Source organism: Takifugu rubripes, chromosome 15, assembly GCF_901000725.2.
Source record: "Takifugu rubripes chromosome 15, fTakRub1.2, whole genome shotgun sequence".
Lineage (NCBI taxonomy): Eukaryota > Metazoa > Chordata > Actinopteri > Tetraodontiformes > Tetraodontidae > Takifugu > Takifugu rubripes.
This window is the reverse complement of record NC_042299.1, coordinates 2,023,601-2,038,819: the sequence shown is the minus strand read 5'-3', so window position 1 is coordinate 2,038,819 and position 15,219 is coordinate 2,023,601. Positions and strand designations below refer to the sequence as shown.

Genomic DNA, 15,219 nt, shown 5'->3' with positions numbered 1-15,219 from the left:
TCATCTCTTTTTTCTCTGGCCTGTGAATCTCCTAGATCCACCAGAGGAGGTTAGCCTGGAGACTGTGTCTGAGGGACCCATCATCGAAGGAGATAATGTGACGCTGAAGTGTCAGGCTGATGGAAACCCTCTGCCCACTTCCTTTTATTTTCATATCCAGGTCAGTCAGAGGCAGCAACTCCTTCAGGAGCTCAGAAGGAGTTTAAAGGGCAGAGTAGTGTTGTAGTGTCTGTTAGAAGCCCTGATCTGGCTGCTATGTGAGCAGAATTCTGCTTTTATGATCCCTCATTATGATGTGAGATGGTGTTTTTGTCCATCAGGGCCAGAAAACGCTGGTGGAAGACTCAAACAGCTACACCATTAATGCCATCAGCAGAGACGCCGCCAGTGAATACAAATGCTCTCTGGCTGACAATGAGAAAATGGAGGCATCGCTCAACATTGTTGTTAACTGTGAGTAGCTTTGGACCAACACACACACACACACACACACCACACACACACACCAGTCCAGCGCTGACGCTCGTGTCAGCCGCAGCACCAGTGCCGGAACCCGAACTGTAAAACTCCGCAACTCCTGAACGCAACACAAGCGGCTACTTTTGTTCAGTGTAAAGGGCGTCCTGGGAGGAGGCGAGTGGTAATTACATTGTAATTACCACTCGCCTCCTCCCAGGACGTAATTAGAGCCCTGAGACGAAGACAGACGTTCACTGCCAGGCGATGAATGCGACAGGAAGTGTTTTAGGGCCTGAGCAGCAGTTCCACCTCTACCAGCACGCCCCCCCCAGCCATCTATCTATCTATCTATCTATCTATCTATCTATCTATCTATCTATCTATCTATCTATCTATCTATCTATCTATCCATCCATCCATCCATCCATCCATCCATCCATCCATCCATCCATCCATCCATCCATCCATCCATCCATCCATCCATCCATCCATCCATCCATCCATCCATCCATCCATCCATCCATCCATCCATCCATCCATCCATCTATCTATCTATCTTTCACCAACGACCATATATATATTTTAACCTACAAAGTAATTAAAGGAAGAGAAATTATCCCAGTTTCTTCCTTCTGGTTTGGAGTCCTGGTTGTGTCCTGCATCCTGTGTTCTGTGTCCTGCGTCCTGTGTCCTGCGTCCTGTGTCCTGCATCCTGCCTCCTTTGTCCTGCGTTCTGTGTCCTGCGTTTTGTGTCCTGCATCCTGTGTCCTGCCTCCTTTGTCCTGCATCCTGTGTTCTGTGTCCTTTGTCCTGCGTTCTGTGTCCTGCATTTTGTGTCCTGCATCCTGTGTCCTGCCTCCTTTGTCCTGCATCCTGTGTCCTGCGTCCTTTGTCCTGCGTTCTGTGTCCTGTGTCCTGCGTCCTGTGTCCTGCATCCTGCCTCCTTTGTCCTGCGTTCTGTGTCCTGTGTTCTGTGTCCTGCGTCCTGTGTCCTGCTACCTAACAACCAGCTGATGTGGCTCAACATGCTGTCGGTGATTTCCCCAGATCTGGACCTGACTCTGAGTCCCACCGGGAAGGTTGTGAAGACAGTTGGAGAATCTTTGCCTGTGACAGTGGAGAAGACGGCGTCTGGAGATGTCCAAGTGTCCTGGACAAAGGTGAGAGACTGTGGAGGTTGAGCAGGGAGGACTTTAAATGTTCCCCAGCCTGAATGCTGCACCTTTGAGAGCATTTGCTGTGTAATCAAGGGCCAGAACCATCAGGGCTAAGCTGGATGTTCTGGTTCCAGTTCTACAGCAGCTTCAGTCAGTGGGACAAAACAAGGATCTGACCCCTGAAGCTGCTGAGAGCTCTAAACCAAATCCAAGTCCTGCATTAATGCTGCTGGAACTCTTGTTTTCAGGACAGGAAGGCTGTGAAGGAGCCAAAGTTCAGCAGCTTGGCTTATGCCGACTCTGGACTCTACGTGTGCGAGGCTTCCATGGCCGGTCTGGTGCGACGGCAGAGCTTTGACCTGGTCGTTGAAGGTCAGCAGCTTTTAATTCACCCGGTGGCTTCAAACAGACTTAGACGGACTCTTTGTGGACGCTGTCGCTCTGCCAGGACTCATTCAGAATAAAGAGCTTCTCAGACGTTCAGTGACCGACCCATAAAGACAAGACGTGACAACATCACCCCCCCCCCCCCCCCGACCGACACCACCCACACATGACTGTAGCCTCCCCCCTCCCAACCTGGGTTCTCCTGCACCTACTGTGGTAAAGAACTCTAACTCCAACCCTCTGCTGCAGGCAAGCCCGTCATCAGCAGCCTGACCAAACACCGGGCCGATGAAGCTAAATACAAAGTTCTGACATGTGAGGCAGAAGGAGCCCCAGAACCCAGCTTCCAGTGGAGCATCAACGGCACCAACGTGAGTCTGAGAACGAGACACGTGGGACATGACGGCCCCTCACGCTCTGGTTGTCCCTCTCTGAAGAAGCTTGTTTTGTCCCCCGCTCCAGGAGGAGAGTTCTTACACCGATGGAAGAGCCACCCACAAAATCACCGTCACCCCCAGAGTGAACCTGAGCGTCACCTGCACGGTGAGCAACAGGCTGGGAGAGGACTCCAGGACCATCAACGTGTCCTCCAGTAAGTTCCTCCACCTTCACAGTGCAGGACGTCCTGAATAATGAAGGCGGGGTTCCTCCTTGGCTGCTTTACAGACGCTACAGACAGTCGTCAGTTGCTCAGTAGATTGTGGGTCAACCTGTAGTTCAACACATGAGAGGGTCGGTGTGATGGATGCTGGAGGAATCTTTCCTTTCACACCTGTCAGAGCACAGCTGCTCCTCCTTGCTCCTCCAGTTCTCCTCATTTATCCTCCAGTTCTCCTTCAGTTTTCCTCACTGCTCCTCATTTCTCCACCATTGCTCCTCACTGCTCCTCATTTCTCCTCCAGCTTTCCTCATTTCTCCACCACTGCTCCTCTGCTCCTCACTGCTCCTCATTTCTCCTCACTGCTTCTCATTTCTCCTCCATTTCTCCTCATTGCTCCTCATTTCTCCTCCAGCTTTCCTCATTTCTCCACCACTGCTCCTCTGCTCCTCACTGCTCCACCACTGCTCCTCATTTCTCCTCACTGCTCCTCATTTCTCCTTCATTTCTCCTCACTGCTCCTCATTTCTCCTGCATTTCTCCTCACTGCTCCTTCATTTCTCCTCATTTCTCCTCCATTTCTCCTCATTGCTCCTCATTTCTCCTCCAGTTTTCCTCATTTCTCCACCAGTGCTCCTCTACTCCTCCCTGCTCCTCACTGCTCCTCTGCTCCTGTGCTCCTCACTGCTCCTCCCTGCTCCTCTGCTCCTGTGCTCCTCACTGCTCCTCCCTGCTCCTCTGCTCCTGTGCTCCTCACTGCTCCTCTGCTCCTGTGCTCCTCACTGCTCCTCCCTGCTCCTCTGCTCCTGTGCTCCTCACTGCTCCTCCCTGCTCCTCTGCTCCTCACTGCTCCACCACTGCTCCTCACTGCTCCTCATTTCTCCTCACTGCTCCTCATTTCTCCTTCATTTCTCCTCACTGCTCCTTATTTCTCCTGCATTTCTCCTCACTGCTCCTCATTTCTCCTCCAGTTTTCCTCATTTCTCCACCAGTGCTCCTCTACTCCTCCCTGCTCCTCCCTGCTCCTCTGCTCCTGTGCTCCTCACTGCTCCTCCCTGCTCCTCTGCTCCTGTGCTCCTCACTGCTCCTCCCTGCTCCTCTGCTCCTGTGCTCCTCACTGCTCCTCTGCTCCTGTGCTCCTCACTGCTCCTCCCTGCTCCTCTGCTCCTGTGCTCCTCACTGCTCCTCCCTGCTCCTCTGCTCCTCACTGCTCCACCACTGCTCCTCACTGCTCCTCATTTCTCCTCACTGCTCCTCATTTCTCCTTCATTTCTCCTCACTGCTCCTTATTTCTCCTGCATTTCTCCTCACTGCTCCTCATTTCTCCTCCAGTTTTCCTCATTTCTCCACCAGTGCTCCTCTACTCCTCCCTGCTCCTCTGCTCCTGTGCTCCTCACTGCTCCTCCCGAGGTGGTTAGGTTAGGCCTGATTATTGACCTGAGCCTGTTTCATGCTGCATCCTCTCACCATTCAGAGCTACGCAGCTTTTTATTCGTACCGAAACGTCCAGATGTGAGACTCGTGCACGGGATTCGTGCACGAGTCTCTTTCATTTTTGAGTTGTTTTTTTTTTCAGTTCTAATTTTTTTATGTTTGGTTTCAGTTTTTGAGGAGGATGTGGATAAGAAAGGTAAGACTCTTCTGTTGTTTTTCCTTCCTCTTGACTGTCTGATCTCAGCTTTGAGTGACCAGAACTAACCAAGACTAGTGAGCGCTCGGCTCCGACCCCATAACCCGCTCAGCCCTTCCAAAAGGCCCATTTCAGCTTTGTTAGTCAACCCAAGGCCCCGAGTTTGACCTTAACTGCCCTTCAGAGCATCCAGGAGATGAAGAGAGCAGCTGCTGGGCCCCTGGGGGCCACAAATAAGCAACAATGAGGTTGGAAACGCGTTTATAGTCCCAACTATAGTTAAACTCATCATCTCAGAGGGCGTCTGGCCCTGCTCTCTCACGCCGTCCCCAACATCCCATCATCCCCGACTCATGTCCTCCACCTCATCAGCAGGCTCTTTTCCCAGAACAAAGCGCTCGTGAAGCCGGCTGAATCTCAGCGCTTGCAGAGGGGGGGGGGGACAAAGAGGCTTTCACAGTGGTGAGCGTGCACGTGTGTGTGTCCATCCAACAGACTCCCAGGAGGACTCGGAGGACCAGTCAAAGGTCATAGTGGGTGTTGTGGTGGGACTCCTCATCGTTGCTGCTGTGATGGGGATCATCTACTGGTTCTACATGAAGAACTACAGGTATGGATGGATGGAGACGACTTTATACACCTGGGAGTCACCTGAGTGGTGCTCAGACACATCAAATCAAATCAAATCAAATCAAATCCAATCAAATCCAATCAAATCCAATCAAATCAATCTTTATTTATATAGCGTCTTATACAATCAAAATTGTTTCAAGGCGCTTTCCAGAATCTCAGGGCCTGACCCCAGAGAGAGGAGGGAGAGGAGAGGAGAGGAGAGGAGAGGAGAGGAGAGGAGAGGAGAGGAGAGGAGAGGAGAGGGGAGGGGAGAGGGAGAGGGAGAGGGGAGGGGAGGGGAGGGGAGAGGAGAGGAGAGGAGAGGAGAGGAGAGGAGAGGAGAGGGAGAGGGAGAGGGGAGGGGAGGGGAGGGGAGGGGAGAGGGAGAGGGGAGAGGAGGGGAGGGGAGGGGAGAGAGGAGGGGAGAGGAGAGGAGAGGAGAGGAGAGGAGAGGAGAGGAGAGGGGAGGAGAGGAGAGGAAACCATGACCCAGTGGGGTGACAGAGGCCTGTCAGGTGATCATGGTTCCGGACCCCGGCAGCCTCGGCCTATAGATGTGACCTAACGATTAGACGACCCCCTGAGTATGATAATTAGTCTATGATAATAACTGGAACTGCAGAATTAGTAACAATAAGCTTTTTCAAAGAGACGCACCTGAGCAGGTAGTTTGCAGATTTCAGGTCTACAAAGCAACAATTTTGATGCAACTTCTGTAACCACCAGACGAGGAAGCTGGAAAACTGGGGAGAAGGACATGGCGACATCTGAGGAGATCAAGAAGCTGGAGGAAAACATCCAACCTGTTTAACAGTGGGTAAGCAGCTCCAGGATAGTTGCTCAAGAGCACTGAGGTGGCTCCACGATGCTCCTCCTGTCTGCTGGAACATTAATCGGGGCGTTTTTCTCTGCGTCCCTCAGGAGAAGCACCGGTGGAAGCAGCATCAGTGTTGAACACCAGTCTCCCAGCTCACTGCTGACCTTCTCCACGGGGCTCCACGTGCGCGGCGTCACTCATGTCCACAGCCTGCTGAACCACATCACTGTTAGAAGTCTGCACTGAGGCTGCCTTGTGTTACCGTGTCGTTTTGTCGTCAGGCAACCTTGTTTTGTTGTTTCTTTTTTTTTTTTTTTGCTACGATCGATTTCATTTGTCGACTTTTCAAAGAATGTAAATTTCTAGTCTGCTTCTCAAGTGCAAGAGTCTGAATTTTGCTGCATTATGTCCTCCCTCGGTGAGCATGACCGCCCCTTTATTTTTTTGTACAATAGAGGCTCCGATAGTGACCCTCGTCACGGGACGACCTCAGCACGCCGGCTCAAAAGCCCCCGACATTTGGTTAAAGACGCGCGCTGTCCACCGTTCAGGACAGAAATAAAAGAAGCGGCTGTGTGTAGGACTCAAAGCCAGATGTGCTGAGGTCAGTTGGTCATTAGTGATCGGAACACTTGCTCGTCCACCACCAGTAATTAGCTCTGTAAAAAGACTGACTTTGTACTTTTTTATGTTGCTTATTTTTGTATGTGAAGACAACTGAGAGGCAAGAAATTCATGGGAAATGTGCAGCAATCTAAGGAAAAGTTCCTGAGCTCGTTGAGCCGAGTCAGTTTCAAACACTACGCTGTTGTCTTCACCCCCCCCCCCCCCAATCTGTTTGGAAAATTGCTTTTTCTTATTTGAGCTTTACTGTTGCTAATTGTGAGCACGTGTGTGTGAGTGTGTGTGTGTGTGAGTGTGTGTGTGTGTGAGTGAGTGGGGGATGTATTTATATTCTGTGTGTAACTTACCTGGATGTTGATCCTGCAGCATGGAAGTTTATTTGTATTTTAAGCATCATAAAGTGTTGAAAATGTTTTGGATGCTAATGTCAGTGGTTAGCGCTCATGTGCTCATTCTCTGCTGTATTATTAGGATAAGTTACTCTCAAACTGATGGTTTGTCAGGCGCTTAAAAATGGTGACCGTTTGGTTCCGTCACGTCCGGTTGTGGATCAGTACAACACACCAGCGAGTGTCCACACACACAGCTTGAGCAGAACCGGCAAACCACTTAAACGGGCCTCAACATCTGTCTGCTAAGAACCACCAGAGGATCGAAAACCGGACTTAATGAACTGGTTTGGAAATCTGATTTGATCAGATCCAAATTTGGAGTTTAGAAGCCAGAGTAGATGTCGGGGTTTGACCTTGTGTGAAGGTCACATCCTGTGTGTGCGCGTGTGTGTGACGCCACCTCGCGTAAAACCCATCGGTCATCATTTTGAAGCGTCTCCTGCCTTTTGTTCCGTTGCAAACAAACTGATCAGCAGTGAAACCAAAGAGAGTCGGATGAGAACGCCGGAGTTCAACAGACTTGTTTTTGTACTGTTGTTGACAATAAAGTTTGGGGGGGAAAAGCGCATCTGGGCCTCTCCGGGTTTGTCGCACCTCCATCAATAAGTAGTTTAGAACGCATTAGCCACACACTTTCTCCTGCGTCGCTGCTTATTAGCGCTTTGACAGCTCAGACAAAAGTTTTCTTGCTGCCGGCAGAAGAAGACGGCTGATATTTGTGTGGGCGTCGCGCCTGCGTGGGGGGGGCTGCTACCTTCACACGCGTCTCTGTGGCGTTTTAATTAAGCCGTGCACGACACTTCTGAGGCTCGCTGTGCAAATAGAGACGCAGGAAGGCAGCGCCGACCTGAGGAATTGGATTTAAAACAAACACGGCCAGGCTTTTCTCCAAATCTCCTCGTCCTCATTGGAGCACTTCAGATACAACATTTGCACAAGCTAATTACTGCTGACCAACTGCAACAGTGGCGTTCTAAAGAAGAAGAATCGTCCCTCCAAACAGCTGCCTGCAGATAGATAGACCTATATAGAGCTCTATATAAATCTGATATATAGAGCTGTATATAGGTCAGATATATAGACCTATAGAGAGCTATATATAAATCAGATATATATAGCTGTATATAGGTCTATATATCTGACCTATATACAGCTCTATATAAATCAGATATATAGAGCTGTATATAGGTCAGATATATATAGCTCTATATAGGTCTATCTATCTGATCTATATATAGCTGTATATAGATCAGATAGATAGACCTATATACAGCTATATATAGATCAGATAGATAGACCTATATACAGCTATATATAGATCAGATAGATAGACCTATATAGAGCTATATATAGATCAGATAGATAGAGCTATATATAGATCAGATAGATAGACCTATATAGAGCTATATATAGATCAGATAGATAGACCTATATACAGCTATATATAGATCAGATAGATAGACCTATATACAGCTATATATAGATCAGATAGAGACCTATATAGAGATATATATAGATCAGATAGATAGACCTATATACAGCTATATATAGATCAGATAGATAGACCTATATACAGCTATATATAGATCAGATAGAGACCTATATAGAGATATATATAGATCAGATAGATAGACCTATATACAGCTATATATAGATCAGATAGAGACCTATATACAGCTATATATAGATCAGATAGATAGACCTATATACAGCTATATATAGATCAGATAGATAGACCTATATAAACAACACTCACATACTGTCCACTGTTAAAGAATCATTCAATTATTACGTGTGTGTGTGTGTGTGTGTGAGGGGGGGTCTTTAACCCTGCAGCTGGGCTGAGGCTCGACAGGAAGAGCTGCGTCGCCACGTCCCTGCTGACCTGGATCAAGTCAGAAGCAGAAATGGTTTCATTCCAACCCACCGCTGCTCTATCATGTGACCAACACACAGAAGAATGAGCGTGTGTGTGTGTGTGTGTGTCAGGTGAGGAGCAGACTCGCGCTCGCCAGGTTACAACAGGTCAAACTGCTTCCTGTTGCAACATTAGAAGGGAAACCAACTCATCAGGGGAACAGATGAAGCAGCTTATCCGAGTTTAATTAAATGCTAAAATATGTGTTCTGCTTTCTCCGACATTCTTTTACCGAGTTGCTGAGAATGAAAATGTCCTGTCACCCTGCTGCTGCCTGACTGGTGGAGAAGGCTCCAGAAACCCCCTCACTCCAGGAGAAGCACTCATTCCATAGGCTCAAATATCAGAGGCATCACAACAAGACGTGGCTGTGGTCCAGTCAAATGCAGCCCGAAGGTTTTATTTCTTAAAAAAGATAAAAACAACAATGAAATGCAGACCAGAAATGTAGCTCCGCATCTTTGGGGGCTACGTCTTAACAGAGAAGGAATGAAAAGCTGTGTTAAATTAGGAACATCCACCAACGATGGGATTAAATAGTTCGAGCCCAAAAGATAATCGTTGATAGGAATTTATCACGTTCGGATGTCGAACTGGGATGGCTTCTGCTTAATGATCCTCTCTGTGACTCTGGGGTCACACCCACCCACACACCCCCACGGGAGCATCTCCACAGTCTCTATAAGATGCACGTACCCATACAAATATGCTGTACGGTCTCACGGTGCCGTGAACAGTTTGATGGACAAGATTATAAAAGTTACAACAGTCTCTAGTACAATACCGTATATCAGTCACACACACACACACACACACACCCACACACACACCACGTAGTACTGGCAGGAAGCTTCACTTTACTGGCTGATCTACGATCCAGGAATCAGCCGTCCGCCAGCCGGTTCAGATCAAAGGAGGATTCTGCTGATATCAAAGCCAGCGAGCAGCGCCTCTCCGGCCAGCGCTGGTCACCACATCAAGGCAAAGCTGTGGGACGAGCAACAAGTTCACATTTGGAGATGCTAGAAACGGACTCAGCAAGTGAGGTTCTGGTGAAGTCCAGTGCAAAACAAAGACGTAGAAAGCAAAGCTGGAGGTTGGGAGAAGCTCAGCTGTTAAAACCCGGAGCTCAGCTGCTGCTGCAGCAGATCCGATGATCCGCGGATCCTCTTTGGGTCCCTTTTTGTGCTTGTGACATCGAGTAAATGGCCTGATATGAGCGACTGTACCGGTCCGCGGGCCCGCTGATCCCAATTCAAGGATGAAGAACATTAACAAACGTGACAAAAAGACGGTGGTTTTTCCCTCCGACGTGTTGTCGTTTTCCATCTCAGTTATTCCCGTCATGGAGAAAATATCAAATGAATAGTAACAATCAGGCCGTTGTGGGAAGTCTTCAGTGTATCGATAAGAGCTGCAGAAGTACAAAAACACAATCCAAGAATCCTTTTTTAATTAAAGCGAGGACACAAAGTCCTCCGATGAACTCCTGGTCCATCGGGAAGACCGGCCTTCTGAGGGATCTGAGGGTGTTCCTCTCTCACCCGGAGGGTCCACCTACGCGCGCTACCCTCACCAACGCTTCCGTAAATGCTGCCTGAGGCATCAGAACGTCATGTCAGGTTGTGCTTCAGCTCTCCGTTAGTTCTCTTCTCCTGTGACGTGAACTCTTTAAGGAAGCAGCGTCCTCCTCCAGGATGACCAGCGCCAGCTCTACCCTCCCGACGAATATTAATAATTGTGACGCACAGTACTTCTGTTATCTCGGATAAAGTGGATCTGTTATCTGGAGAGGGTGCAATAAATAACTTCCCAAAACAAAGGGAATTAAAGAAGTGAGTTCACTTGTTCCGTTCACTACTTTACTCTGTGTTTGGACTGATTTTCCTGTAAGATTCCCTAAAATATTCATCTCAGTTTGTCAGTTACGCAGGACAAATACATTCAATGGCTTTCTGTCCACAGGCGAGGACAGTCGTTCCTAAAGGCCCCGGTGGATTAATCCTTTGGTGAAGGACAGAACCGAGTCAGCACACCCACATGGGTCACACCTCCTGATTACCAAGAGCTCCAGCCGCAGGGCTGAGAAATCCACTAAATCCATAAGGCACCCTCCGGCTAAATCTGGGTGCGAATTCACCAGACATTGGCCCGATCTGCAAGTCATCCTGACTGTGTGAAACTCAATGGATTGTTCACGGAGGAGAGTGTGAGCAGGAAGTGAGCAAAGAAAGAAAAGAACGGCGGCGACACAATGGGTCAACACTTGTTGCATTCTGGCGCCCCCTGGTGGCCGCAAACAAACACTACAACAAAAGCTGGCTGAAATGTATCAAGTGAAGTTTGGAGACATTTAATGAAGCTGTGTGTGAAAGAGAGAGAGAGAGAGAGAGCAGCACAAGCAGGAGCAGGCCATAGGGCAGGGATGCGCTTGAATCCCAGGCAGCAAGGCCAGCACTGGCAACGTCCACTGTAAGCAGCAAAAACGGGCTCACGGCTCCTCGCCCCTTTTCTTTCTGCTCTGACATGATTTGGCTTCAGTTGTGCATCGTCGTCGACGAGCTGCAGCGAAAGATGAAGTCTTCCCTATAATACTTCCTGGTTTTGTAGCTCCCAGCGGTCTGAAAGGAAGCGGAATAAAGAGCCCTTTGGTCAGGTGGGAGGCACCAGCACCTGTGTTGTGCTGCACTTTGACGGTCTAGATGTTCAGTTTTGGCACGACTAAGGCAAACTCTCGCAGAATGTTCCGGGCCACGTCCACTTTATACTGGGCGATCATAAGTGCCCGCTTCACGTCTTCAAATGAGTAACCTTCCCCCATCAACTTGGCAATTTTGGCATCCGTGTTTTCTGACTCCGTATTGTGGGATTTCCCCGGCTGAGTCCTGGGTAGAGGCTTTGGCGGCCTGGCCGGGGCCTGCAAACAGCCTGTGGATACTGGGAGAGAGAGAGAGGAGCGAGAGCAGGTCAGTGGAAAGCTGCTCCAGGCACACGGGCACAAATTTGAGGGTGTGTTAGTGGTCGTAAAGAGTTTTGCAGATGAGAAGCGGCTCGTCGCTGAAGCAGAGCTTTGGTATTTGTTAAATGTCTCAGGGGTTCAGACATTTATCACTGCGTAATGGTGGCCTGTCGCCTGTGAGGATGCAGATATCGAGGCATTTCTGTGCATTCCCTAAGCTGTCCTGGAATCTTTAGTGGAAACAGGATGCAAAAATCCTCCAAACCCCAGAACGCAGGCGAATTATTTGGATATGAACTGCAAGCTGCTCCCTGCTGGGAGGGAGTTGTAGCTGTACCTGCATGTGCTGGTAAATGGTCGTACTCCAGGCAGCCCCTGGAGCCTTTAACGCTGTCCGCGTGCCGTCTCACTGGCGGCAGCGGAGCGGCGCTGCTCAGCATGTCCAGCACCGCGTCTGGATCACACAAACACACAGAGAGGGGATTTAATTTCAAGTGTGTTTTTAGAGAGAACGGCGTGCCTGCAGCTAACCAGGAGTCAGCAGCAGTTGATCCTGCCCAGAGGACGGCCTGTGAGGCCGCGCGACCACGGAGGAAGAGGACGGCTTGGAGGAGTGACAGGACGAGGACGGCGAAGAGGACGAGAGGTCAATGAAGCTGTGCCGCATTGGTGGAGGAGGCGGGGGCGGCCCTGACGGAGGGCAGCTCTGAAAGGGGTCTTCTAGCGCTGAAAGAGAGGGATTTACAATATTACAGAATGTTTTCATCATTCGTCTCTGCTGCGCTTTCAATATATGCTACAGCTTTTCTAACCTGTTCGTTTAGTACAGGCATGGGCAAACTAAGGCCCGGGGGCCACACGCGGCCCGTTAAACGTTTTAATCCGGCCCGCCAAACTTGAAAAATTAAATGAATAAACCTTGTTAATGTTAAATTTTCACTGCAATTCTGGTGTTTTCCCACTAGAAAAAAGACAGTCAGGAGGAGAGTGATGGTGATATCCTGAAGGATAACAGAACTTTCAGTGCTTTAAAATAGAAATGGTTATTAATTTTTTTTTAAAAGGCACATTTTATTCATTTGATTTTAAGTGTTTTAAGACTCATTCCAAAGTCAGATATTTTGTTGTAATGCTTCTCTTCATTTTCATTTGAAATTAAAGCACATGTTTTCTCCATATCCCAAGATGTGTATTTTTTCTCCAATGAGGTGAGGTTACCAAAGCACTCCATCCATCCATCTGCTCCTGGTCCGGCCCCTTTGTCAAATGTTAGAACCCATTGTGGCCCACGAATCAAAATGTTTGCCCACCCCTGGACTAGGAGAAGCTCTTTGCACCAGGTGGAACAGGTGATATTATAGAAATGTGAATAAAGAGGCTAAAAATGATGATGGCGGTGGGACACAGAGGCTCTGGTTAGGGCAGGACTACCTTGGGGGGGCAGCAGGATGTCGTAGTCAGACGTGGTGGAGTTGTAGGGGCAGATGACGGAATGTTTGGCCCCCAAGGCCAAAGCCTGGATGGGCTCAGAATGGATGCCTGAAGAACACAAGCAGAGCGGGTCAAAGCACAAATTCGTAGCCTTCAGGAACGTCCACTGAACGCTGGCTGACCTGACTGCACCCGAACTAGTGCTGGGAGATGATTCCTGCTGAGGCGGAAACCATCATCCAGGCAGATTTGACCAGCCCCCACATCTAACGGTCACATACGCTGCTAATATTGTGCTGAGCTGTGCTAATAAGCTAATAGAGTGTGGTGTACGGAGGAGGCTAGAGCTATATAGTCACATCCCCTCTTTACTAATTGAATTTTTCTGCGTCTGCGTGCTTGATATGCACGTATGACAGACAACTGGTTGATGGAACTTTGATAATGAGGTAAACTAAAGCAAGTGTCCTGACATCAACACAAAAACAGGGACCATTTATGTCCAAAATCAACCACTGCCAGTAACAAATCCCATTATTCCCGCTGCACACGGACCGAGGGTGGTCTGGGACAACGTCAGGCATGTTTGAGGACTCACCCAGCTCCAGGACCTGGGGCTGCTTGTCCTCCACAGAGGGGGGTGAAGAGCTGTTCTCCACATATCTGGGTAAGAGAGCAGTTATTTTAGAGCCTAAGCAACTTCTCAAGATGGAGGACGCACGTTGATGAGCCTGGAAACCAGAACACACTGAGCACCTTTGAGGTACGGAGATGCAGACGGCAGCCTGTCTCAAGCACAGGGTGGAGGAAGGGATCTGATAGTCCTCCTCCGTCTCCGCCCGTCCTGCCGCGGTGCTGCTGACAGAATGGGAGAGCCTGTAAAGGTTCACCTGTGGCATCAGTGTTGGATCCAGCTGTTAGCATGCAGCTGTTCACAAAGGCGAGACCGTCCATCAGGTGGAAACCCCTTCGGATGGGTTCCATTTCACTTTAATTGTGTCTAGTATTATAAACTGATTCATTCTCAATAGAATTTGGGTTTGAAACTCAGGAAGTTTGTATCAAACAAGTAGCCCGAGTAGAGATAAGATTATTGGAGATATAGCTCAATGATTTAAATTATTGATGACAACCCGGAAGAGCTGAAAAACAAGATAATAGTCAATGATATTACAGCTGAAACTCCAGAGCACAGAAGTACTTAAACATTTATATTCTCGAGTGTAAAGCTGCTAAAGTTCAGCGCTTTTCGATTTATTCGGTCGACTCGTTTGTGGGCTTGGGAATGTCAGAACACTCAGGATACAGCAATTCTTTGTAAGATGTTGTCTCTTCTCCTGAGGACTGCGTCCCTCCTGGGTTGCTGTTTGTGCAGCCGTTCATTTCCTCTCTGCCTTTATGAGCCTTTCAGGACCTGCTGCAGCCCCCCTCCCCCTCCCCCAGCACGACGCTGCCGCCACCACTCGCTGTCTTGTCTGATGGCTAAAAGCTCGATTTTAGTGTTATCAGGACAGAGAACTTCCTTCCAGCTCACGCTGGAGTCTCCCGCACAATCTGCAGGCAAAATCTAATAAGATTTAACCTCTGGACGTCTCTTATCGAGACAACTTTGAGAGGAATGGGAAGAGCTTCCTGCAACATCTGGGGAGCAACACATGAGCCGTGCTTAGAGGGCCCAGAACCATCACACAGCAGCCACTGAAATAAGAACTAGTGCTGCAGTACTAGTAGCTCAGAGCAGGTGACTTCCTGTCACCAGTAGGTGGCGCTACAGCTCGGGCATAATAGTGATATAGTGCAATAATGAAAGAAACAACAACTCAACGACAACTTGGATGAGCTCCATTTTACTGCATTATGAAATGACTGGATCAGGACTGAAGAGGACTCGGGCTGGGGGGGTCTGACTCACACACGCACACGCACACACACACACGCACGCACGCACACACGCACGCACGCACGCACACACACACACACACACACACACACAGCGCTTGCACGGATTAGATCAACAGGACACACAGAGTTTCATCAATCACTCAACTCGGTGGTGGAAAACAAAGACAAAGGGCAAATCATTAGCAGGAGCAGCAGGAGCAGGGGGGCAGCAGGAGCAGCAGGAGCAGGGAGGCAGCAGGAGCAGGGGGGCAGCAGGAGCAGCAGGAGCAGCAGGAGCAGGGGGGCAGCAGGAGCAGCAGGAGCAGGGAGGCAGCAGGAGCAGGGGGGCAGCAG

The 15,219-nt window shown here is 49.2% G+C and overlaps 2 protein-coding genes across 9 annotated transcripts in view; one reads left to right on the top strand and one right to left on the bottom strand.

Moving 5' to 3' along the window:
* Positions 1–7,244, top strand: part of alcama (activated leukocyte cell adhesion molecule a) — a 31,295-nt gene extending 24,051 nt beyond the window's left edge. The window contains exons 7-16 of one of the 4 annotated variants that reach the window (XM_029847826.1): positions 36–160; positions 321–453; positions 1,507–1,619; positions 1,865–1,988; positions 2,253–2,374; positions 2,466–2,595; positions 4,205–4,231; positions 4,727–4,841; positions 5,570–5,660; positions 5,765–7,244. In XM_029847826.1, coding sequence (XP_029703686.1) covers positions 36–160; positions 321–453; positions 1,507–1,619; positions 1,865–1,988; positions 2,253–2,374; positions 2,466–2,595; positions 4,205–4,231; positions 4,727–4,841; positions 5,570–5,654 — 974 coding nt within the window. In that variant the 3' untranslated portion in view covers positions 5,655–5,660; positions 5,765–7,244. 4 annotated transcript variants of the gene reach the window in all.
* Positions 7,245–8,963: 1,719 nt separating this feature from the next.
* Positions 8,964–15,219, bottom strand: part of cblb (Cbl proto-oncogene B, E3 ubiquitin protein ligase) — a 27,489-nt gene continuing 21,233 nt past the window's right edge. For 3 of the 5 annotated variants that reach the window (XM_011619122.2, XM_011619124.2, XM_011619123.2), the window contains 6 exons: positions 13,741–13,860; positions 13,583–13,647; positions 12,985–13,092; positions 12,085–12,279; positions 11,891–12,007; positions 8,964–11,531 (listed from right to left, as the gene is read on the bottom strand). In XM_011619122.2, the coding sequence (XP_011617424.1) occupies positions 11,293–11,531; positions 11,891–12,007; positions 12,085–12,279; positions 12,985–13,092; positions 13,583–13,647; positions 13,741–13,860 (844 nt within the window). In that variant the 3' untranslated portion in view covers positions 8,964–11,292. The remainder of the gene's footprint in view (positions 11,532–11,890; positions 12,008–12,084; positions 12,280–12,984; positions 13,093–13,582; positions 13,648–13,740; positions 13,861–15,219) is intronic. The other 2 variants (XM_011619125.2, XM_011619126.2) reach the window with 2 other exon arrangements.